Genomic DNA, 25708 nt, shown 5'->3' on the forward strand with positions numbered 1-25708 from the left:
ATTATCAATTCTTGAAGGTTGTGGGTCAGCTGGCTGATCTGTCCTTAGTGGAACAATAAGGTCACCCACCAAATACTCTTGCCCAACTAATTGGGGAGGTGGTCAGTTTCTATGGGCCTTCCTGTTTTGTCAGTCCAATTTATTGTTGGTATTGCCATGGGAATTTCAGCTCGCAGTATGGGCAGTCTACGCCATGCTAATTAAAGTTCCCTTCACTGATTGTCACAGCTGTCCATACTGATTAAACTTCCCATTCATTTAAGTAAGACAGCAGTGATTACATCCACGCCAGAAACCACTCCTTTGAAGTGACAATCTGAATTCATTAGGCTTTATCACACTAGTCTATGCTGGCACTTCAGTTGCTGAGAAACTATTAATACAACATCCCTCCCCCATGCCCAACCTTTCATTGTATTTAATGCAATCTGTCATTTTCTGCCGCAAAATATCCCTCTGCACCCTGGTCCTCGTGTTGTAGCTTTTCCTGAATAAGCACACAAATGGCTTTGAAGTAAGAAGAATATTCAAGGGAATGGCCTTTACAAGGGCCACCAGCACAGCCCTCTCCAGCATCACAACCCGTGGTAGGAAAGACCACTTGTATTGGATTGTGAGAGGAAGAGTACCACGTCTTGAATTGGTCTGTATCTTGTGCAGTCTGCTTTTAATGCTCCTGAGGAAAGGGAGCTGTTAAATCTGCAGTAGGAAGCTGCTCCTGATTAAAGGTTGCCCAAGTCTTGGTCTTGTTGCTGCTAAAGCCTGTTACAAATGTAGGGTTTTTTTCCTTCTACTCATAAAATATTCTTATCTCCATATTGTCAGTTTTTAAGGATAAAATGTCAGAAAATTTCAACAATGTTCATTATTCTTTACGTTTGACACAAACCCTCTTTTTCTTATCTGAATGTCTTCCCTAAGTACATTGACATCAGAATAATCTGTCATGTTCTTCACTGATTGGAGCTCTAAACTGTAATCTCAGCTGTGGCTTTCCCAAAATACCGTCTCATTTACAAGTGGATTTCAGTAGCTAGAATCCCTCTCCTGTAGTGTAGCTGCCAACTCTTTCCAGAGCTCCTCTCTTCTGCTCCTGCTTTAAGCAGGAACTCAAGAGTGAGGAAAGTACAGAATAATCTGCTAAGATGTAAACAACATACCTTATTTACAATTTTAAATGCTGTAATTACTACTTAAAATGAGATTGTTATCACCAGTGTTGTGGGCTTGAATAAATAGATTTAGCTTTACCTGTGTGTGATGGAAACCACTTATTCCCAGACTAGTTACTAGATGCTTTAAATATTTACCTGTGTCAAAAAAGCTCAGTCCAGGTTTCCATGAGTCTATTTCCATTGCTTTCACACATGAAAAAGAAAAAAAAAAAAAAACCTTTTACTGATAGTAGTTCAATTACTAGAGATTACACAGTTCTGACTCATTTTAGAGAGGTCAGTTCAGACAATAACTTAAATTAACAACTTAGGAGGTGAGTAAATCAGTAAACCTGGGAACTTTTACATGCACATTTCAAACCATAAATAGGAGCCTTGTATCACTGCCCTCAGAGCACTAACCTTTTTAAGGTTTTAAATACACCTCACTACATCTGTTTTGGTTTTGTTCCTCTACATTGCATTGATACTGAGGCACAGACCACAGTATTTTTGTTGTTGTTGAAGTTGTTTTTCACTGAAAATCTGTGAGGACCTCTAACCTACTGATTTCTCTATCCCCTCAGCCCACCAAAACAAAAAGAAATTGTCTAAACATTGCTTGCCGCTTATTAGGCACAGATAACTTCATCAAAATTTCTGCCCTTATAAATAAAACCTAAAACCTGTTTTTGGAACCTGCTGAAAGATGTTCCCAAAAGTGATGTTTTGCTCTGGGTTGCAGCCAGATGAATGCTCTTGCATCATTCTGTCCTAGTCATTCTGACTAGGACAGAAACAGTTCCTGGGAATCCCAGGAAGAAAAGATTTAACTCTATTGAATACCCAATAAGCTGCCCAGAGCTGGTGTGCTCTTGACTAGAGCCAGTGGGTGAACTACAATGTAGGCTTCAACAAAGTTGTGATGGGCTTGCCAGTGTCCTCCAGCCTAGAGAGCACTGACCTTGTCCTTAGATTGCCTTTCCCATGAGGAGCTGTCAGCTTCTCTTTGGGAGGGAGACTTGTTGGATGAGTCTGATGGCTGAATAAGGTGTGTGGTCTCCCTTAGGGCAGGAGGAACTTTGCCATGTTTCATTGCTAGGGTGATTTCCCTCCTTATGCTGAGCACTACTTGAGCACCCTGTGAAGGATCTAAAAACTGAGGACAATGAAGGTCTAAGTCAATCTTTAAGCACACAGAAGATTTTTGTGATTTTGCTTGGAGGAGAAATTGGGTAAAGGAAGGGCAGGCCTGGGTAAATGGTAAAGAAACAAGAGAAAAACCAGGAGGAATATTCCTGTATTCTGGCAGTGTTGTTTGCCAGTTTTATGCATGCTTCAGCAGAGTCATGAAAAAACAGCACCAACAGGAGCTGGGGGTGATGGTTGCAGAGCACGGGGACCCTACCCACAGAGAAGAGCTGATGCTCATTTGTTACCAAAGTGGCTAACAGGTCTCCTGAATGCTGTCACTGAGAAGAACAAATTTTAATGAAACCAGTTTGTGAGTATATAATCTCCAAAGGTGTGCTTCCTCCTCCCAGGCTGGAGGAGCACCCTGTGAGAAAGGAAGATTCATATGAGGCTGCTTTTCATCCTGACCAGCTGAAAAGAAAAAACAGACAAAGAGCAAATTATGAAGAAGACCCTGCACTTCTCAAGTCCTCTATACATATATGGTGCTCTGTGAGTTGCAGTGGCAAGCATGTTTAAAGCAGTAGGAACTCTATGGCAAGTGGAACCAGCTGAGGAGCTGCACAAAGATTTGCCCTCTTTTCTCTTCTTCATGTGTAGGGATGTGAGCTGAAGGATCAGAGCAATGGAATGTGCCCATCTCATGTGTCAAAGGTTTGTTTCTGCTGCCACCTCATTGTCAGGGAGCAACCTAAGAAAGCAGGCTTCTTTAACATCTCTGACTGTTTAGAAAAGACAGGCAGATGCTGAAAAAGACTGGGTTTTATCACTGGGAGAAATGGTGAGTTTTTTCTGGATTAACAATTAACAGCTTCTTCAGCTCAGATGTCCACAGGTACTCTAGTCTATCCAAATCCCTGTGGGTAGGAGCTGTCTGATGTTTCTTCAACCAGTCTTCTCAGTTCACCCATTTACAACTTTGTGGCAGTTTACTATTCTAATGAAGAAGATAAGTACCAAGAACACAGGATAAGTACCAAGAATTTGGGGTAGCTGGCTGTAAATATGCAAAATATACAGCTTTTTAGTGACCTGTTTATCCAGGAAAAAGCTCTATTTCTTGCATATTTTCCTAGACACATAATGAAGAAAGCTGTCCATGAAATGTACATCTGAAAGTGATATGACTATTTTCATAACTAGGCTTTTTTTTTCCTCATTTGAAGATGCCCATTAAAAAAAGGGTTGATTTTTAAAATACTCCAAGACTGGTCTCTTTAAAAAAAAGAAAGACACCACCACCAAAACTATTCGCTATAATTGCCTTGAAAAACATTCTTGAAAATGCAAGACTGAGTATGGGATTTCAAGGGAATTAATTTAATTTAATTAATTTAATGTGCATTGCACAAGTAACTGGTGTGTTGGGGAAGGCATTTTCCTAGTACACTTTTCTGGCAACCTGAGCTGATGATAGGAAGTTCCTTGACATCATGGCCAAACTCTCAGAACTGATTGCTGCTGTTTGCACACTCTTGGTGGGATCAAGAAGAACAATCTGCCTTTCCAGGAAAGCAAGGACTTGTTCAGGAATTTCCCTTTGATTGTTAGAAAAGTTTGCTGATAGAAAACAACATATCTGAGCTGCCACATTCTGGACTGAAAAAAGGATTAGGACTTACTGGGCAAAGTGTGTTTGTATTTCTTTTCCTTCTTGTTCTGTGGTAAAGAAAGTAGAATATTTTATGATGGAAAATTTGTGCCTTTTAATCACTTTAGGGTGACCTTAAGGTGCCTTAAGCAATTAGGTGGGGTGAAATACTGACTTTGATTTAAGTAAGACTCAGCAGTATTCTCCTGTTTTTCTAGCGAAGATTTGGCTAGCCTGATAATTAGCCAGCACAGCATTTGGTATGGACAAAGGTGTATGAAAAAGGCAAACACAGATGTAAAACAGAAAGATGAGAAGGAGATTGAAATGAGAAGGAGTAGAAAAGGGAGGAAATTGAGTACGTCTTAGGACAAGTGCATTTTAAATATGCTTCAACTAGGTCAACTACAAATGATCATTTTGACCAGGAGACTGCTGGGTGAGATTACTTGTCTGGAATTATCTGGAAAGATAATAACATATCCTGCATAATAACATCCTCAAACCTCAATGTGAATGACCACTTGGCAGGAAACCCTGCCATAATATTCCTCCTGTGATTCCCAGTTATCTCCAAAGCCCTCAGGGCACAGGGACACCTTCATTAGCTGCAGTTTCTCCCTCCCCAGTGGGTTTGGCTGCCCATGCCAGAGGTCAACAGTAGCACAGGGCAGCACTTGCCTTGGCCAGGGCTGTGGGGAGCATCCATGGGACAGACAGACAGCACAGAGATGCACACCCTCCCTCACCTGTGCTCCTTGCACCTGGGCCTAGGTTTGTGCCTCACCATCTTGACCCAGACCTTGCCTCCCTTACCTCGTGCCCTGCCTCAGCTGGTCAGACCTGCCTCATTTTTGGGGACTTGCCTGGCAGCCTGGGCTGTCCGGTCATCCTGGGCACCACTGCTGGGCCTGCTCTGCTGCTCTTGCGGGGACGTGGCGGGCCTGCAGCCTCGGTGCAGCCCTGCATGCCTTGCTGCAACCCAGCTCCCATCCTGCACCCCACCCTGGGTGCTCCCAGACAAAATCTGTCTCTGAGAAACTCTGCTGTCCATCATGGGAGAGTTGGTGTTTGGTGTGTGTGCTGAAGGCTCTGCAGCCCCTGGGAAGTTGCTGTAGGCTTGCTCACTGGGCTGCTAGCTGGGGAAGGGTCAATCGCACTTCCAGGAAGAGAGAACAGTACAGGTGATGTTTCCACCCTCAGTATTAAAAGCAACCTCTACTTTCACTGTCAGCCTAGAGGTTTCTGGGAACAACAGGAACTATCTCTGTTGAAGACCTGATAGGCTTCACAGAGCTGGTTGTTTGTTTCCTGTTTTGACTAACAAATAAGAAAAATTGAAAACACTTTGTAGATGTTGATTCTCACGGCCTGAAACAACAGGTCACCTGTGGCTGAGCTTTCCTTTTCCTTTCCCTTTCAGGAAGATGCTAGTTGGTGTTCAGTGCATGATTCTTACCCTGGTCCTCCTCCAGGATGCAGGAAAACAATGTGCAATACAAATGCTAATTTGTGGTTGCTAAAACTGTTAAAGAGAGTGGAAAATCTGCTACTAGCAGTCTTGCTCACCCAGGTGGACTGGAGAGCTGGCAGCCCTCTGGAAGGTGGCAACAGGCTCTTGGCGCTGAGCACCTGCATGATTGGACAAAGAGGCAAGAGGTTAAATAGGTGCCAGTGGATGCCAGTGGGCGAGGAGAGAGGAGCATCATCACAAGGGATGCAGTGGGCCCACACTCTCTTTCTGCATGTTTTCAAACCACACAGAAAAGGAAAATGGAAACCATGAATTAATTGGAAAGGGCTGAAAGAGGCTGGCAAAAGTGTTTAAGTGTTAGCAGGTGCTGCACAGTGCAGCTATTAGCACTGGAACAACTGGCAATGGGTCCTGGGATGCTGACCATGCTTGGGGCCTGTGAACTGGGTCAGGCCTTAGTCCTGCAAACTTACACAGACACAACGTTCACCTCTCAGTTTGCAACAGCAAATGTTATAGAAGACCTCTATAAATTAGTTTAGACTACTGTTTTGAGAACAATTCCATGTTTAATCAATCTTGTTTACTTTTTCCCCCTTAAAGTTATACTATTGTCACACAGTGACCATTGTGATATCTCCTCTCACTGCAGCCTGCTATGAACACGTTTAGGAGGGAAAAACAGTGTGTTACTGCACGACTTGGTAGATGTAAGTGGTAAAAATATCTGCAGGGAGGAAATAGAGGAGGATTGCAATGTCTTTACCTGTATTGTGTCGTAAAATATTCCTGTTATTTGCAGAGGTGGGAGTGCCCCTGAATGCTTTGAAAATATTATATTGGTTAGCACATGGAACTTAAACACAAGGTTTTCTAGTATTTGAGCAGTACAAATCTACTGGTTGTTAAATTAAAACATACCTGTATTCTGTCCTCTTCCTTGTGCGGCCTGAACCTGTCCTAAGTAGACATCAAAGTGAAAAAGTGTGATTTATTACACCATATTTGGTTCAGTACTACTGCTACCTAGCTTTTTCACTGAGTCTCACTTTATAGCTGTCAGAATTAATGGTTCATATATAGAGTTGTCATTAATAGACTTTCTTAGATGTTAACTATATATTTTGAGCCTGCTTAAAAAAGGATTGTCTTGCTCTGTCTGTCATGCAGATCTGTCTGTTCCCTTTAGTTATGGATATTACTTCTACAAGTCTCTGGTCTGCATTTAAAAGATCTGCAGTTACCTCTGTGATTTGCTTTCCTTTGTAATTTTCTTTCTCCCACTCACACTGGTGATCTGTGTTTATCTCTATTTCTGTACCATCCAATTGTCCTTGTTGTGTGAGGAAGGTTTTAACCACAAAACAACCTCCCAGACCAGATAGTACCCTTTCTGCAGAGATTAAGTGGATATGAGCTAACGGGCAGACTGTAAGTAATTAGACAATGGAAAAATAATGTGGGAGAATTCATGTGTCTGACATGTCTTCTACACAAAGGCTTTTTTAAAAGGTGATTGGGTTATTAAACTCCCATTGTTCAAAGATACTAAAGGCTCAAATCATTTGCAGATGAAAACCATGTCTTCAATCATGCCTTTCATTTCATTAATTATTCTTAAGAAGCCTGTTAACAAACTTATCCTTTAACAAGCCTTTATTCATTAGTTTTCCCAGAAATATTAATTTGAAAGCCTGGTGAAATCAGTGGGAATGTTTTACTGGACTCTGTGAACACTGGCAGGGGCCCAGGAGGTTATTTTATCAATAAGATGTCATCAATGAGACCATTTTGAATGGTTGTCTCAGAAAACAGGAATTGCTGCTTCTTGGGAGCTTGACATTGCAAAATTAGGTGACAGTAAGTGTGTGACCCAAACTTGAACCTTCCAGGCCACTAGAAACCATTTGATGGGATTTCTAGGAGCTGTCCTGAGAGACCTTGTAAATTCCAGATGCTAAAGAGATCCTGTTTATGGAAGTAATGGGCTCATCTGCCAAAACTGGCAAGTCTTTTAAATTCTAAGCTTGTAAGGCTCCAGATGGACCACAGCTATACCAGGCTGAGTATTCGGATTTTGGAGGGAAAAATCTGTGTGTGCAGCAGCCAGTGTTGTATGGGACTGTGCAGGGCAGGCTTTACACCCAGGAGATCAGTATGTGCCAAAGTGGTGGTAGAAAATTAACTCTGAGTCTCGGAACTGCTCTTGTCTCATGTTTGCCATGACTGAGCTCCAGTAGGTATCTAACACTCTTTACAAGGTCAGTGGAAACAGAGTACAAGAGGGTAAAGGAGAGATTACCTCAGTATCCAAGTATTTTATGGCACTTTTAAATTTTAATTTGATGTTAGCAATGTGGAGTTCTCTCTGTGCACCTTTTGACTGTGCTGGGCCATGGAGCCACTCCCTCTTGCTGTACCTCCCAAAGGCACATTACCCCCATCCCTGCAGTAAGCTGCTTCCTGCTATGCTTTTGTTGGCTGGGACAAATGTGATGGTGGTAGAGGAGGAAAAGTTGGAATTGCACTTCCAGGTTGCAAGGCTTGTTCTTCCTTCAAATCTGAGATGCCAGTGAGGCTGTGACATGGGAATATGTGTTCATTAGAACAGAGCTCTGTGCAAGCTGGAGGCTGAACAGGACTAGAAGTCTGTAACACGCTGGAGATGGACAGTCCCAGACAAATTCCAAGAACTGGGTCAAAAATCAAAGTAGTGAAGCAGAGAACCCTTGGTTGGCAAGTTCTGTGGTGAGCAGGGAGGCATGGAGGCAGGAAATTATGAGAACAGCAGTTTAAGTGCATTTAGAGTGAACCTTGTGAATAATGAGAACTGATTTGACAAGAAAAGGAGCTACTCTGTGCACAAAATATACTTGGCCATCTGCACTTTGGTCAGCACCCTTGACAGGTTAAGTAGTCAGGGATAACTTGGGGAGAAAGGCAGCATCCAAAAATAAACACCAACTGTTCTCCCTGGTGCCAGGATGGAATGTTTGTCCAGTGCTTCCTGAAGGCATGAGCCCTACAGGTCTTCCTGCTGGAGAAGAGCTTTCAATGCCCTCTCTAGCACTTACACTACCACTGTCTCATGTCCTTTCCATATTTTTCTGTTTACTGCCCTATTAAGTCGCAGCTGGGAATGAAATCTGTGTAGTGTACCATGGTAGGCAGTGCCCAGCTTAGAGTCCCTGTTTGAAAACAGATGCAACCATTGACCCCATCTGGACACAGAGGGCAGGAAAGCACCTCACCTGACGACGCCCAGGCAATTGCTACCTGATGCTTGGCTGCCAGTGCAGTGCTTCAACCTGGCACCAAGGATCATGATGTGATTTATGATTGCAGTGTTCACAGAAGCACTGGATTTAGACCCAAGACTCTTCTAGGGTCAAAACTGCTGTGCAAGAGAGGATTGCTTGAAGAGCTGGGATGGAAGAGAACAAGTGAGCCTGTGGCCCTTGGGAGTGTGCTGGGTTAGTTGCTGTTGGACAGAGGCAGAAGCCCTAGTAGGGCAGGCAGGGACCAGCTGTCATATGGCATGCTAGTCACATCTGTGCTTTTCATTTAGCAGTTTTGGCACATCAAGTCTTTGAAGCAGGGATCTGGCAATGGAGCAGGGTCTCCATTATTTTTTATGTTACTCTGTCTCTGACAAGCAGAAGGGGAAAGAACAGCAAGAACTAGGGCAGCAGTTTTGCCCTTGCTCTCATGCTCTAATCTGCAAGTCCTGCTTTTCTTTTCCTCCTGTGAACTATTGCCAGTGCCAGTGGCTGGAAATGGAAAGGATGTGTTCATTCTGACTGTGCTCTGCTTCATAGCTGTTTACTTTTGTGGTGTGTTTTGCAAGCAAACTACCAATGCACGGTGAGAGGTAGATCTGTGAGTGTCTGTGAGCCAGGATGGACAGGAGAACATCTGATTCTGTTCAGTCAAGGCAAATTCTGGTTAATACCACCAACCAGAAACACTGAATGATAGCAGTGGGTCCTAGAGGCTCCTCAGACAGAGAAAACAACTTTATGTATGGTCTTGACATCAAAACTGCATTTGTACTTTCTGTGTTTTTTAATTTGTCCAGCTCTTCTCTTTCAGAATCAGGAAGGGGTCAGGAGGATTCAGGAGTATGAGGTACTGACATGCTGGACATAATCCTAGAAATATAGTCTCTGAAATCAGAAGTGGGTCTCTACCACTCCAGCTCAAAATAACCTGTTCTTAGCTCTGATCACTTTAATATTTTGGGAATTAATTTATGCTTAGAACTTCAGTAAAGAAAATTGTGAAGAAAGATGGATCCAAATTACAATTAAGTGTCTACTGAAAACATTTGAAAATTTGAGAAGTTATTGTTTTGGTTGTTTTTTTGTTTTGTTTTGTTTGCGTTTGTTTTCAATTTTTTTACTAAATTACTTGTCTTATTAAAGCAAATACCACCTTCCCACTGATTTCAGTGCTGCCAAAACTTTACTTTCAACACACATCTCTTCCTGACTGGGGAACCTCAAACAGGGTTTCCTAGTTGCTAGTAAAGACAGTAAAGGCCTCCTCTGTGCTAGCCTGTGGGAATAAGAAATAGAAAAGAAAGCAACAAGCAGAACCAAGTTAACAGGCACATTAGGTACTGAATAATGCAGATTTCCACAGAATTGAAACCCTTTTGAAGTGTGTGGTCACTTCTGTAAATCCCGCTATGCACATATCTAGATGAATATTTGACTTGATATGATTAACCCCTCCAGCCCCTGCTTTTATTCTGCACTCACAGCTAAATTTTACTTAATTGTGCTTCCCGTCAAGACCTGAATTACCCAAAAGATACTTGCCCTGCCATGTTCTTGGCTGTGAATTACTTGGCACTGGGGATGACTGAAGTAATGTGAGAGGAAAGCTGACTTGAAAGCACTCAGAAATAGCTACGGAGCATGAAAGCTAATGATAGCCCAGCTCCCTTTTCACTCAAAATCAATCATATCTCCATGCTCAAAACCTTTCAAACAGTTGAAAATATTCTCCTTTTCTTGCCTGCACAGCTGAGCAATTGCACAGTGTATGGAAAAACACCTCTGTACTCTTGAATTGCAGGCTGTGGGCTGGATGGGGAGCAGGCTCCTGGACTGAGATGCAGAGCTCTGAGCAGCCGCCATTCTGCTGTCAGTAACAAGTGGCAAGCCAGGAATAACATCACATGTATGCCAGCCTCAGAACCACAGCCCAAGATTTTTAAGAGAAGAGTGCTTTAACTAAGTATGTCAGCATTTCAGAGCTTTCAGCCCTAAGCTTAGATGGCTCTGCAGCCCTCTGCATTGTGTATTTTACAACTAAATCAAGCCTCCATTTGAAAGACTGCGACAGAAGGAAGTAAGAGGAAAACATGATTCAAACAGCAAAATCTTTGTCTCAAGTTTTGCAAAACCCAGATTTTGTCACAGCTGAAATGGGCAGATACTCACTAGAAATGCTCCCTCAGAACTGTGGGGGATCAGCACCATTGACATTCAGGACAAGTGTCTGTTTTTTCAGTTTAAATCCAAACTTGGATTCAGTCATTGGGTTTGCTGAGGCTTGAAAGTTTATTGAATCATTGCTGCCCTAAAACACACTGTGCTGCATGCCTTGTGGCATACTTACTTACTTCACCATACTTACTTGCTGCTGCAGCTACCACAGATGCATATGCTGGGTGGACACTGCTAGAACCTAAAAATAAGACATTTTAGTTTTCAGCTATTGAAGCAAATCCCCACAATGCTAATGAAGAACAATAAATGAAGAAGGAAAGATTAAGGAAAATCAGGTGTGCAAAAAAAGGATGAGAATTCCTTCACAGTGTTTTAATCTTAAAAATTCAAAAGCTGTTACAAAAAATATGTTACAGCTTTAGCCTATTGAACGTTATCACAAAATTAATTCTAAAATGAGTCTTCACCTATCTGTTGATCTCTCAGTCTAGATGTGAGAATCTAAGAACTATTTATTGACTTCTATACCTGAAAATCATCATAGCATTTGGGGATGGAGAGCTTACTCTCACATGAATTGGTCTGCTGGACTTACTTTTTTTTTTCCACTCCTAGTATTTCTACATTGAATTATTGAACTCACGGTCCTCTAAATCATGGTATATCCAGCTCTATATCGTTCCTTAAATTTTAGGAGAGCTGTCAGTCTAGAGGAAAGCAATGCAAACTACTGACCCATATCTCTGACCCTGTGCAGTCCAGGTCTCGTCTTGGCTGGAGGTGCTGTGGTTCTGGTTGCTGCAGGTGTTGTGGTTGGCTGTGGCGCTGTGGTGGAAGGATCTGTCATCGTGGCCGTCGGTGTGGGGGTTGTGGTGGCCATTTGTGTGGCTGGGGTCGGCACCGGAGCTGTCTGATACTCTTTGCGGACTGTGTCCCCTGTAGGAACATTGACACATGACTGTGGCTGGATGTGGGACATGTATGGGAGCGGCAGCAGCAGCACTCAACGTTTAAGGCAACCCAGAAACTGGCATTCTCTTGAGGATGCCCACAAGCACCCTCATCTGTGGAGGCATTAGTGCCTTCATTGTGGATGTGTAGTGCAGGTGCCTCCGTGACACTCTGCTCTCAGAGGGTGCTGACAACAGCCTGTTGCAGCATTAATGCTCCCCCTACACTATTCTGCTTTGGCCACGAACATTTATCAAAATGACACATGTCTCAGACCTATGAAATGGTTCAACCAGCCAGTTGCAGATTCTGTTTTGGCATCGCCTTTTCTCAGTGTAATTAAGCACTTAGAAGGCCCATATAAATGGAAATCAGCTGGCATCTGGTAGTAAAGATGGCCCATCTGAGTCATAGACCAAAAAAAAATTGCGGCACTGAAATATTTTTGACAGAAAGACAATTTTTAGATAAAGATGATATGGGGGAGAGGGTCAGAGCCAGAACAGGGAGCGTCAGGGCTTTGGCTGAGGAGAGTGGGGGAGATCACCACCTGGAAGGTGCCAATCTCATCTAAGATTGACTCATCTCACAGTTGCTACTACTTTTAAAATGTATCATCTGTTGTGAGAACAGTGACAATTTTAGTTGCAAAATATACATCCTAAATATCCTTATAAAAATAGTCAACAAGCTTAGATTCTTCCAAGTCATTTTCTCAAAAAAGGTTCTTCACTGTTATCTTTTCCATCTAGCTACAAAAAACTGCCCTAAAATATATAATATATTCCATGTTAACCTTGGTCTTGTTCCTTTCCTCCCTGCCGATAGCTCTGGGGATGGCCTGACACACTGTTTACATTGAAAGGGAATGGTGCACACACTATTCACTGCTGCACAACACAAGCTTGTGTTCTACTGCTATTTCTGGATAGCAGAAGTAGCCTCCTCTTGGAAGGCATCGTTGTGAAACTGTCTGGTGGATTAATTATCACCTAATGCTAGGCAGTGAAAAACTCAGATCTCAGATTTAATGGAATAATGCTGAAAGAGGGTTCAGAAGAAAAACAAAACAACTCAGCTGAAAAAATCAGCATGAATGGCTCTTTTTGGGCTGAACAGTGCACTGCTCCATGAAACTGTGCTAAAAGAAAGAAAACAGAGGGCACAGTGAGTCTTCCCCTGTCATCCTGTGCCGCTGGAGTACAGAGCAGGCACACTGGCCAGCTTTATACCCCAGTCTGTGAGGAGCAAAGAAGCTGGAAGCTAACAGTATTAGTAGAAAACCTGAGGAAGCAGCATAGTAAGAGCAAAAAAAAGCTATTGCCTTGGTGCACATTGGTGCCAACGCCACCAGCTTGGCACCTTGGTGCGTGTTGGCTGGGTTTCTTGTGGATCCTTTAACACAAGAGGAAGCTGTTCCCAGTGCTCCTGCAGACAGGGTACCCCTCTCTTTCACAGCATCTTCAAAGGGTTTGCAGGGCACGTGCCCTGCATAGGAGATTGCCAAGAACCATAATGCAAGATTTTCAAGTTCACAAAACCTGAACTCATCCAAAGCACAAGCAGAAATTAAACTCTGTGGACGCCCTCTTCTCTGAATTAGCAGAAGCCCTTTGAGCTCTATTTCAGTTTGGTGTGTTGGGAAAGGGGATGTTGAGAGGAGGTAAAGCTGTCTGTGTAACCAGTGTCAAAAAGCTTCCTGTAAGCACCCACAGGCAGATTAGGTGGGTTGGATACTGTAAAGAGCACCAGGATCCCCAGCCCTTACCTTGATCTGGTGCTTTTTCTGATGTGTTAGTGGTGTCTGCACTCTTCATACCTTTTACGTCTTGCTCTGGTTTTTTAGGCTCTGAAGCAAAATTGAGCACATTAGAAAAGGCAGCTCTGTAAAGAAAATAATTTCAAGTCTCCCATTTAGAGATTACCAGTCCCCAAAGGAAGGCATCCTGTCACGTGCCATTAGGTATGTTTGGCAGTCCAATCAGAGCTTTATCACCTACTGGGAAAAAGTGAGAGCTAGGGAGGAGTCACCCCTATCTTTCATGCCAAACTCTGGCATTTTTACAGCCCAAAAGCTCCTGCCAGTATCAACAGAATTTCTGAAGTGAGCGAGAAGTATGGGGGTTTGCCACCAATAAACCAATACTCATAAGATTTAATGCATCATATTTTTTTCCTCTGAGTAGTAGCATGTTCTGAGAATCAGGGTCATGATGTGTGTACATTGTTTGGGAAATACTTGCTAATGTACAATCTTTCAGTCACTAATTCATGTTCAGATGTATTTTTTTCTTGCCTGACCATTTGAGATCATTCTGGGGCCAAATCCTGAATGCCATGGACTGGTTTAGAATGAAAAGGGAAATTTTTGTGTTCTTTTTTTTTTTTTTTTATTATTATTTCTAAGACCCAGAGACATCAACATACTTGGAATACTTATTATAGTTTATTTACTTCTACCTCACAAAATAATCTGCTTCTGCTTTTTTCTTTTTTTTTTTCTTTTTTTTTTTCCCCTCTGGCTCTTTTGGCAGCATCAAAGTGTTTGAGAATTTACTGCAGTGTTAATGTTTTCCTAAAATTTTGTACTGTTTTTTCTAAATATCTTTTAATAGTTTTGAGCAGCTGTGAAGAGTTACAATTTTGGGAAGGCTTTTCTTGCCATGCCCAGAATTTGAGAACCACTGTAACCACCAGGAGCATTTAAAGAAATGTCAGGGACTATGAATCTCTGGCATCTCTGGGATGAGGACTAAAATTGCATCTCTGACAGCTGATCAGGTATGAAGCAGGATTTTTTGTTAATCTGATAGCAGTGAGTGCAATACTTAAAGAAGGCTTTTGCCTCCTGCAGATAATGGATTTAAGTATCAAAATGAACAGTGTGGTCTCTGTAATTAAAATTAAAAGAAAAAAAGTTCCTTTTTTAATATTAAAAAGTAAGTAGGAAATTCTCTTTCACAAGATGGCCCTGGCTGCATATTACAGAGACTTTTATCTTAAACACAAGGTGTTTCTAACAGAGAACAGCTGAGAGGGCTGAGTTGAGGTGGCAGATTTAAGGAGGGTTGATAGGGCCAAGTAGGGCTTGAGGAAGATAGATTGTGAACAATGGATCTCTTTGCTACCTGTGGGACAAGGCTGGGCAAAATCAGGCAGTGACATTGGGTTTGATATAACAGTTGCTTGTTCCTCTGATAATCATGGACTTTCTCTGCTTTAATGCACTGTCTTTGTTGTTAGAATACTGGCATTTTATTCATTAATTATATTATTCATTTATTATATTATTTTATTTGATTCAGGAACAAAGTGAAGATTTGTGTCTTTGGTTTGCTGCAGAAACAAGCTCCTGGTATTTCGCTTGTGTGACAGACCCTGACTGATGATGCTCCCCATTTCTAAACTGATTCTTATATTACATGGCTTTTGGCACTGGTGGAAGAGACCATTGCTTACTGCCTGCTAAGATCAGTTCTGACTGTGATTGTTTCTAGTCTGCTCTGAAATGTTTGGGCTGATATTTCAAGTGTGGTTACAGTTGGGAATGATGAGCTGTGATTTAACAAACATTTCTCAGAAAAAGTCAAGATTCCTAAGGTAATGCCCTCCCTTCTAGTAGAGCACAATGTTTGGGTCAAGTATTTTCTGCATATGTGGTCAAGAAATAGACAAATCTGTGCCTATTTGATTGTAAATGCAAAGGTATTACAAATTAAAGGCATGGAACTGAACAACACAAATTTAGTCTGAACAACTACAGCTTTGAGATTTAAATTTGCTTTTGTTTAAGTGAAAATATAAAGGTGAAAATATAAAAATGAAGCTGGTGAAGGGGCTGGAGCACAAATCTTATGAGGAGCAGCTGAGGGAACTCAGTTGTTCTAGCCTGGAAAAAAAACCCCAAAGGCTCAGAGGGGACTTAATGGTTCTCTACAAGTACCTGAAAGAAGGTTATACTGAGGTGGGGGTCAGTCAAGAGGAAATGACCTCAGGTTGCTCCAAGGGAGGTTTAGACTGGATATTAGAAAGAATTTTTTCACTGAAAGTGTTGTCAAACATTGGAGCAGGCTTTCCAGGGAAGTGATGAAGTTACCATCCCTGGAGATATTTGAAAGATGCATAGATGTGGCACTTAAGGACGTGGTTATGATAGACTTGGCTGTGCTGATTTGTACTTGATGACCTTTTCTGACCATAATGATTCTATGTTTCTGTGAGAAAAGAGCTCTGCACTTTTCTTCCAAGGACCAAACAATAATGTACAGGAGAAGAATAGGTCTCCAAGTAACCTCTCTGTGGTCTTGGATGAATGCACCCAATACCAGGCATTTAAGCTCATGAAGATACAGCATGTTTCCTTATACCACAGCTCACAGTGGATATGCCCAGGAAGGCTCAGGCTCAGCAATCAGCAAAAGGACTGTGTAAGGAAAGTGCACTGTAGTATGGGACATTAATTTTCTTTTTGTTTGCATCCCTAAGGAAGAGTCTGAACCTTACATAGCTGTAACAGGGAGCAAAACCAAGTGTCATTTCAGTGACAGAGGTAATCCATGTGCACTTGAATGTCAGCTACCCACCTGTATGAAACTTGATCAAAGACCTCTTCAAACGACTAAATTATTTACAGAGGAGGATGTTGACTAAAATGATTATACAGAGTATTTCTTTATTGTAGCATTCTTATTTAAGCTGCTGTACATTACCGTCTCTTTCATTTGTATTATATTACTATTTAATATCATACTCTCAGCACTGACTATCCCAAGAGATAAAATGAGTAACACATTAGGAGAAAACCAACATGTATAACCTCAAATGCTTGCATGTAACCAGTACACCTTCATATTCAGTAACAGATCTAAAGCAAGGGGGAAATTATTTGGAAATGGAAGTCTGTGAAACGTTATGACCAAAAAATAGAAATTGTCTGAGATGATTTCCTTATGCTTAAGATAGAAAAATACCATGAGTGTTTTGGATTACATACTAATGGATGCATGAACTTCTGCCTCTGAATGGTTATGTCTTTGTATTGTACAATTGAGAAGCTATGACAGATAGTTGTTAATGGATGTAAGTGATAGTCAGTCACAAATACTTGCCTGATTTAACAGCTGTACTTTTTGAAGAAGAATATTCAAGAGTTGATGGATATGTCACACCTTTTCTTGGCTTGCCCTCTACAAAAAATATATATTAGAAGGCATCACAAAATATTCTAAGTTTTCTTGATAAATTTCTCATCTAACATAGGCATTCAGAATCAGACCCCCCTTGTTTACTGCCCGACTCATTTTCATGAAGATTTCTTTCATCTGATGGTAGAATCTCAAAACCATACCACTAAAAATATTGGTGCCTAAATCCAGAATCATAAAAATTTGGTAAGAAACCATGAATACACATTACTGGGGAGGATTTGCAGAGGCCAGTTAGTTCATTTTTTTTCTCTCAAATGATATTAAGCACAGGGGGACCATTCCTGAAAGACATCTGTACAACTTTTAATTAAACCCACAGCTTCCCTAGGCAGCCCTCTCCAATGCCTAACTATGCAGTTGACTTGGAAAGCATGTTTGATGTGGGATTCATTTCATCACGCACACAGCATTCTTCTCTGACCTCACTTCTGCAAGATACCATTTCTGGCAACAGTCTTTTGCAGTAATAACAGTGAGAGAAGGCAGTGCTTGTGTGTGGGAACATATGGTACCTATATTTAGATCTAAAATGAGAGTCCTGTCTTGAAACAATGAGGTATGTTTTCCAGTTAAGCTTTAAAGCACAAATCTTTCTAGTGCCAGAGCAGACGCCATCTCTGTTGGTACATGTGGCCATGCAATTCCATCTCTTGGGACAGTTTTTACAATCACATACATCACTGAATGAAAAGTGTTGCAGAAAACCCCAGCAGGGAATACTGCTTTGGCCTCTAGGAGTTGAGGAATGTAGGTCTCCCAGACTGGTGACTGTCTCTGTGAGATGCTGTGCTGTGTTATGTATCTGGACCACCTCTGGTGAGACCTACCTCCACCTCCTCAAAACCTGAGTCATGACGATCTCCCCTCTATTCCCTTGGGGGATTCTTTAAGGAGATACATATAGCACTGCAAGCATATCATTTGCCATCCTGGGTGATTAATACAGAGACCAACAGCACTGAACAGAATTAATGTCTACAGACTGAGCCACTCCTAGGAACTGCGGACTGTTTCTCCTGTGATGGTAATGCCTTAAGTTTTTAGGTTTTATATTTTTCAGATCCTGTATTGAATTAGTGTATAACTCTGAACTCCATATAGAGTATTAGTAAGCTCCCTTCACAGTTTTGTCAGGTAAAACAATCCTTCCAGGCCTGAGAACCAAGGACATCTTCTGCCTCAGGCCCTGAAAAGTATAAACAAAAGTGATTCAGGGGAGGAAGCAAACTCGGGGAATATGACTTCATTACCTGAAGCTATGATTGGAAAATTAACCTCTGATATGCAAATAGACCAAACTTATATCTGTCTTAGAAACTGGGGGCTGTTGTCCATCTTGGATGTAGCCTCTGCGAGGTTTTTGCACTACCGAAGGTGTATCTACTGAAGGCCTGTAATAAGTACCTACTTTATTCTCTTAACTCTGCCTAGCCTCTAGGTGGTGACTCCAAGGCATCAATGGCACACTAGGAAAGGTGCATGCTAGAGGAACTCTAATGAGCAGGGATGTCCATGGAGCTGGAGAGTCCCTGTCTTTTGTCCCTTTTCATGTCTTTATGTCCTTTGTTTTGCTCTTCTCTGAAATTTCAGATGTCCTTTCAAAACCACAGATAAAGAAGTTAGAGTTACTAATGAGGTAATGTAAAAAGCTATTCTATTTCTCATTACAGTGATATAAGCTGAGAGCAGTTCCACTAAAGTCAACACTGATCCACCAAAGACCAGAGCAGGTAAGTTAGATGTGTGGACAAAGTGGAAAGAGCTTCCTTCTTGCCTTCTGGTCTTCTCTCACAGAAGCTGTTTAAGTGAAGGGCAGCAGGTTTTCACATCCACTTCTCTCTGAGCTAAAACTAGGATCGAGAGCCAAGAAAGACTAGGGAGATCTGCTAATTTGGTAGAAAGACAGAAAAGTTACGGGACCACAAATAATTTCCAAAGGCTTTCCTTTATCCCAAACAGAGAATGAGTTTTCAGTACGAGCAGTTATACATGGATGCAGCAATGGCATGATAATCTGATCTTAATTTTTTTTTCTGTGTTTCTGTGCTAAACTGATTTCTGATGCAAACCTGAAGCCTGCTGCTGGGAAAATACACCAGCTAGGGTAGGGAGACTGGATTCTAGGATTTTTGATCAACAGCAATTTGCATCCCATTTGTGACCAAGGAGTAGGCCTGAGGCCTGACCTGAATGAGGCTCTGTTCTCTGGGACAATGCTAATATGTCTTTTTCACTGTTGGGAAAAAGTATCATCTAGGTTGGAGTTTGCTTAACATACTTAAAAATGTGTTTTCTTGTGGGCTGAAAACATCAGCTTTGGTCATTGAAATACAAGCTATGGCATGGTGGCTGCTGTAGTGCAGTGGCTGTTCACCCTCTCACACTTATTTGTGACTAGCAAACCCAGAAGTTCAGGACTATTTTCTTAACCCACTAGCTGCAAAACTCCCACTAAACTGAATGGAGTCATTCAGCTGAGTGCCAAGGCATTTCAGTGCTTGAAAGTGAATACCAAAGTGTTTGCATACCTCCTGGTGTGCTGGCTGCTTTAATCGCAGAGGACAGACCTCTTTCTCCACTGCCCCTAAATCATGCCACATTATTCCCAGGGTCCCCCAAGGATTCCTCTTCTGTGCTCTTTTGTGTGCAATTTAAACATCGCAAACTCGGTGACAATATCCTAACTAGGAATAAGCTGTTGGCACATTTCCAGGGTACAGTATTGCACTTAGATCTGCTCTGATGAAAGAGAATTCAGCTGGAGAATAGGGGACTCAGTTCTAAAGCTCTAAAGCCATCCTGAAATTAATGCCTTAGGTGACTTTATATTTTTATTGGGCAATGCTTTATGCAGCTCTGGCTTTTTATGACTCATAATCATAAAAAATCCATGCACAACTCCTCTCTGAGAAGGAGATCTGTATGCATTCAGCCTACAGATCTGCTGAGATGAGTAGCACAGCCTTCCTGGTTTTAGTATTCTAAATGTCTCTAAAATTCTAAATTTCTCACATTTTCAGTAGGAATAGTGAAAGTTTTCTTCCTGTTCATATATGAAATATGGAATGTATGTTATATGATATGTGAGCTTTACATTTGAGCTAGTTTATAAATTAAGAGTTCTACTGCCATGAGTGAGAGCACTCTGTGTGTGTAGAATTAAGTGCACAAGGGACAAATCTCATCATGCCTACACATACCCAGGTTTCTCATAATCTCCTTTGATACGCTCTTGTAACTTTGTCTTGTATCTTCTTTTATAGTGTCTCATTAATTAAGAATAAAGACTTATTATCATAAATAAAAAATTCCTACGCTTTCATGAAATAATTTCTACAGTTTTACAGGATGACAACTGAGCAGCTACTGAGTTAAAAAAGAAACAATTCTATTACAACGTTGTAATAGAATTACAACGTGCTGTTTGTTGGAGAAAAAAACTGCAACAAGTACAAGTAGCAATTCAGCTATTCCAGGAAATTCCTACTCATCCAAAATAAATCCTTCTCATAATATGGTATATCCTTGGCAGACTACTGTAAAAAATGCATCCAAATACATGAATGAAAAATTAAGACGACAGTTTGTTTTGGTCAGTTTCTGGGACCTCTTTTGCTGTTTACAGATTTTCACATGAAAAGAACATTATTTTTAGTAGCTGTTTGGTTGCTTGAGCTATTGATTTTCCAGGAATGGTGTAGTTGACTAACACCAATTGGTGGTACCTATCTTAAACCTCCAAAAATGCAGACCAGCAAGAACTGTTCCAGAGTATCAAGAAGTTTGATTTAGAATTTTTATGTAAGGCAAGGTCAAGCAAACCCTCTTTCACAAAGGTAGAAAAGGTAGAATGAGTGCAAGTAGGTTTAAGATAATCTGAAGCTGGTGTAAAGGGGATCTAATTTCCAAAAAAAAAAAAAAAAAAAAAAAATCTGTGAATTTAGTTGGTAAATGCAAGTGAGTTCCTATATATACTATGGAGAGGAAAAAGGAATGAGCATCAAAGCAAGATGGATTTACCTGCACTGATTAGATATCAAAATTATTTGGCTAACAGAGGTGGATAGAGTTCCTGACATACTTGGGATGCACCAGTCAAATTGCTTAATATAAGGTTTGCATACATACAGTAGGGCTATGTGGGGTTTGACATAAGTCTGAAGTCATTTCGGGAGATACAAATTCAGGTGCAGGATGAGGATGTTTCAAATGGCCAAAAGGCCTTTCAGTTCCCTCAGCAGCACTGCTTACCAGGGTGAAGAGCAGGAGACTTTATGCATCAATAGCTGCAGTTAAGGTGCCTTCCAAGGCTCAGTCCAGAGCAGCCATCGCCTTTTGCAGTGGGCTCAGACCTGCACTGGGCCGAGCCAAGCAGAGCACACCCCTGGCAGGGTGCAGGTCTCTTTGCAGGCTACAAGGGAAGCCCGGAACAAGAAGTGTCTCAAAAGCACCATTGCTGCCAAAGCTCACTGGGGTGGGCTTGTGGTGATTAACCAGGTGTTTTAAACGAGAGGCTGCTTCCCCCTCTGCCCTCAGCAGTCAGAGGAGGGGAGTGCCCTACCCCAGAATGGTACCTGACACGAGGAAGGACTCCCTCCAGCGTGGCAGTGACAGGGAGCGGACACCATTGGAGAAGCTCCCGCGGTAGCCAGAGTGCCCGGCGACTTTCTGGACAAGAACCTTCCCACCTGTGTTGTCAATTATACCGCTGCAAGGAGGAAACACAGTGTCTGAGGGTAGAAACACCACAAAAACCTTCAAAACTGTTCTATAGTGCAAGAGCTGTGAAGTGATTCCTTTTACCTTCAAACCAGGGGTGGTGGTGGGGCTGTGATGTTACTACTAAGCCTGCTGCTAAGAAATATTTGTGCTCCTTCCACATAAAGAAGAGCAGTTTGTTGCAAAGTGCTGTCAGGATCTGTTTGCTCTTCCCACTGATCTCCTGGTCCTCTGTTTAAGCTTGACCTAGTTGCACACAAGAAAAAGCTACTGCCTTCGTTACAATTCCTGCAAGCTTGATTGAATGACTGAAGATACAGGCAGAGGTTCTCAGAGGAGTTTTCAGGCCAACCACGTGACAGAATGTGTTTTCTTTGAGTCTCAGTATGTGTTTTCTGCAAAAACCCAAGCATGGTTCTGACCTCAGCCTGGATTAAACTGGACACAATATTGCTGGAAAAAATATTGTAGAAAACCTGGCAGACTCCAGGTGTGGTGCACACCAAATGGTGTTTAACACACACCCTAACATGCACCTCCAGACAAACAGAAATCCTTCAGTGTATGCAGCCTGCTCTGGCATCACTAGGACAGCAGGTCAACTGGGAAGCAGCTGCAGCTGTAGGGGTGTTGTAGGGCTGGCAGTAATGACCAGGCAGGAAAATAAGTACTGGGCAGCAAACAGGATCGAAGAGTATGTTAGAAGTGTATTTTGCTGCGGTTATTGTGAGAAGCTGCTGTTAAAATAAATACGTGGAGAAGAAATTCACTGTCTGTGGAACTGCAACATGAAAGCTAACAAAGCCAAAACCAGCTGTCAAATAAGAAAAACTGAAGCCCTTACTGGAACAGTGTAGCCAGCCAGACTGCAGGGAGATCGCAGTTGCTACCAGTATTTTTTAACTTCCCTTTGGGACTAATTCTGCATGCCAAGACAATTTCCATTGTGCACTAGTATGTGGGGGAGGAATCTGCCGCTGGAGAGCCGTCACCGGGCAGCCATCCCCCCAGCGAGGGCAGAGCTGCAGCCGGGAGGTGGCAGCGCTGTGCGCGCACAGGTACCTCGGCCTGGGCACCGAGCAGGGCAGAGGCGAGAGGGGAAGCCCCAAAGCCTTAACTATCCCACTTTGCCCGAGATCCCCGGTATTTCACAGAACTGGAAGCACAGCAGTAGCTCAAATAGCTCCAAACTAAGTCAAGTTGTCAATCAGGCTTTAGAACTTGCTGCATTTTTCGCTGGATACCTCCTGCCTGTGCATCCCACCTCCAGCTGCAGTGTGTTTTGGTTGTGCAGTTATTCTCCATTAGAATTTTATGCACATTTTTACATGGCTAATAAAACTCTGAAAAACTTTTGCTACAAAATTTATGTTACTCATTTCCTTATGCAAAGTCCTTTTATGTAGCAGGAAAGCACATTACTCAGTCTTTGATGTCAAGGACAATTAAATTCAAGCCCAGAGAACCAAACCAATCCCAGAAGTATGTGAGTTATATGTATTCATCACTGGTGATGTGCCTGTTTTTTCTGAAGATTTATTAGTAGTAGCAGCTCCATCTCGATCTTCCACTTGAATAATAATAGTACAATAGTAATTTGTTATGCATGAATGAGAGATCTGGAAATCTCAAGACACTTCTCCAAAGGTTGAGAAACTTCTTCAAATACAACTAATTTCTATAGGAATACAGGATTGACAGCACTTTGTAAGAATGGATCCATTCCATCACACATGGACTTTCTCTCAGGTTTTCTACAGCAGCCTGCAATCAATCCTACAAGTGGGAACTGTAAAGAATTTGAAAAGTCAGAAGCTCCCTGCACTGAAATGACAGTTTTGTCTGAGTGTCTCACTCATTTCAACTCACTCACCTGTGAATTGCAGCATTGCAGACACTGGAAAAAGAAGCATAAATGTCTGTGCCATAAACACGGTATTTTACATCTTGACATCCAGGAGGGCATTTTGCAATGAATTCTGGATTGATTATCTTCCCCGCCTTGACATCACAATCAATCTGGGGTACATCTGTGAGTGCAAAATCTTGGTAAAGTCAGATTGAATGCTTTCATGGCTGAGTGATCTTGTCATGAAACAGTGAATAACTGGGTGACAGGGATGCCCTCCTCCCAAGCCTTCATATGAATGGTTTTGGGATACAAGACATCTGTGTCTTCTCCATCTACAACATAACACATAATAACCGCTCTACCAAGGGATGTGGTAGTAACTAAGGATGGAATAAAGAAGCCTGTGGGTATTTCTGACCTTCAGTGTTTGCTTCTCTGAAGGAAATATCTGTTATGACAATTTGCTGGAGAGAGAAAGAAGCGTAGTCACCCAGCCTGTGGTTAACACGTGGGAAGGAGGGGGTGGGGATGCTTCCCAAAGCCTCCCACTGTGCTCATGTAGCTCCATTCCATCTTTATGTCAGGCTGAAGTCACAGCCCATTATCTTGCCCTTAATTTTTAAAACTTTCTGCTGGGTACAATTTACTTTGAACAAGGGATTTAAGTGTGCATTTACAACTCGCAGCAGGCTTGTTTGTCAACTTCATGAGCAAAGTAATCTGTGGACAGAAGTGCTCCTGCAGCAGAATAGCTGAAAGTTAAATATCCTCGTGCACAGAGATGCAGCACTTGTCTCACACAAATCAGCTGTGTGTGCTTTGTGTTACAGCTGGTCCATTTCACGTGTTTATGCCTCTCTCTGTGAAAACCTTAGTGCTTGCTTTGATCCTTGTATGGTACCTAATAACCTGTGAAGATACATTTTAGCAGTGAATTACAAAATTTTCCCTTTATAAATGTTAAGTGGCACACAATTTACTCAGTGATTTGTTTTCAATAAAAGAATCTTTTGGCTAACATATAATGCCACTGACTCTAGACAATTGTGAAGAGTTACCAGAATATAATCTCACGTTGCACCTTTCTTATGTACTTGACATGTCTGCTGTAAAACAGCCAAGAATTCTACTGAGACGACTTACATAGCTTAGCCTTTTTTGTCTTCTTTGTGGCTTCCTTGGCTGTGTATGTACATGTAAGAAACACACCTAGAACAAATAAACATAGTATCAGGAAAAAGGTGGACTATCAACATCAGTCACCACAAGCTCCTCTGCATGAGATTTCTCAAATTTAAATCAACGGGATGAAAATCTGAAATAGGAACATTCTCAGCCACATCTAGGTTTCTACTTGGTGGTTAACTTTGCAGTCAAGATGGCATCTGCTGTGGGGAAGTTCTCTGAAGGGTGTTAAAGATCAGTTCAGTTCAGTTCACATATTCATCTGTGGAACTCACTATCTCACGATGCCATGGAGTCCATGTGGTCCAGAACACCACAAACATATTTCCTCAAGCAGTGGGAACTCTTTGTGCAGTATGGATGTTAATGAAACAGTGTGTTCTGTGCATAAAGCAACTAGGAATTTCGGGAGCCAAAGATTCTTCTTAATAACCATTTGGGGAGGTTATTCTGTAACTTTGTGTTGTGACATTTCACTCACTGGTGGCAGCAGGTGAGGGATACTGGGCAGCACTACAGACTCTGTGAGGTTCTAGGGTGGCATGTCCCAGCAAGGGCACCCATTTTCTTCAGTAAGCAGGATCATGATTTGAAAAGTGAAAAAGAGGCATATGCTGTTACTTTAAAAGTTACATCCCAATATATGCAAGTAGCTTACCATGTTATGTTTACTTGCTAAGTGATGACGTACAAAATCTCTTTATTCTCTCTGCTTATTTTAGAAGCACTGTATTATGGGTAATTGATAACTGCATTACAAATATCTTGACTTTCCTGTTCATCTTTCCCTCCTCTGAGCTTTCAAAGGGAATTGAAATTCTCTATGATGTGTCAGCTGATCCTTTTATCCTTTGGCAAACTAATCTTACTAGAATATGCAACAGAAGCTATTTCCTTCTTTCATGCTCTTCTCCCCCTGGAC

The 25708-nt window shown here is 41.9% G+C and overlaps 1 protein-coding gene across 1 annotated transcript in view; it reads right to left on the reverse strand.

Annotated features, from left to right (window-relative positions):
• VIT (vitrin) overlaps positions 1–25708 on the reverse strand; it is a 54017-nt gene that overhangs the window by 13045 nt on the left and 15264 nt on the right. The window contains exons 3-13 of the mRNA XM_041404311.1: positions 24745–24810; positions 23623–23779; positions 21605–21738; positions 16932–17009; positions 13592–13672; positions 11608–11808; positions 11060–11110; positions 6335–6373; positions 6180–6236; positions 5509–5571; positions 1311–1358 (exon numbers count right to left, since the gene is read on the reverse strand). Coding sequence (XP_041260245.1) covers positions 1311–1358; positions 5509–5571; positions 6180–6236; positions 6335–6373; positions 11060–11110; positions 11608–11808; positions 13592–13672; positions 16932–17009; positions 21605–21738; positions 23623–23779; positions 24745–24810 — 975 coding nt within the window. The remainder of the gene's footprint in view (positions 1–1310; positions 1359–5508; positions 5572–6179; positions 6237–6334; positions 6374–11059; positions 11111–11607; positions 11809–13591; positions 13673–16931; positions 17010–21604; positions 21739–23622; positions 23780–24744; positions 24811–25708) is intronic.

Source organism: Onychostruthus taczanowskii, unplaced genomic scaffold (assembly GCF_017590055.1).
Source record: "Onychostruthus taczanowskii isolate IOZ18803 unplaced genomic scaffold, ASM1759005v1 scaffold21, whole genome shotgun sequence".
Classification (NCBI taxonomy): Eukaryota; Metazoa; Chordata; class Aves; order Passeriformes; family Passeridae; genus Onychostruthus; species Onychostruthus taczanowskii.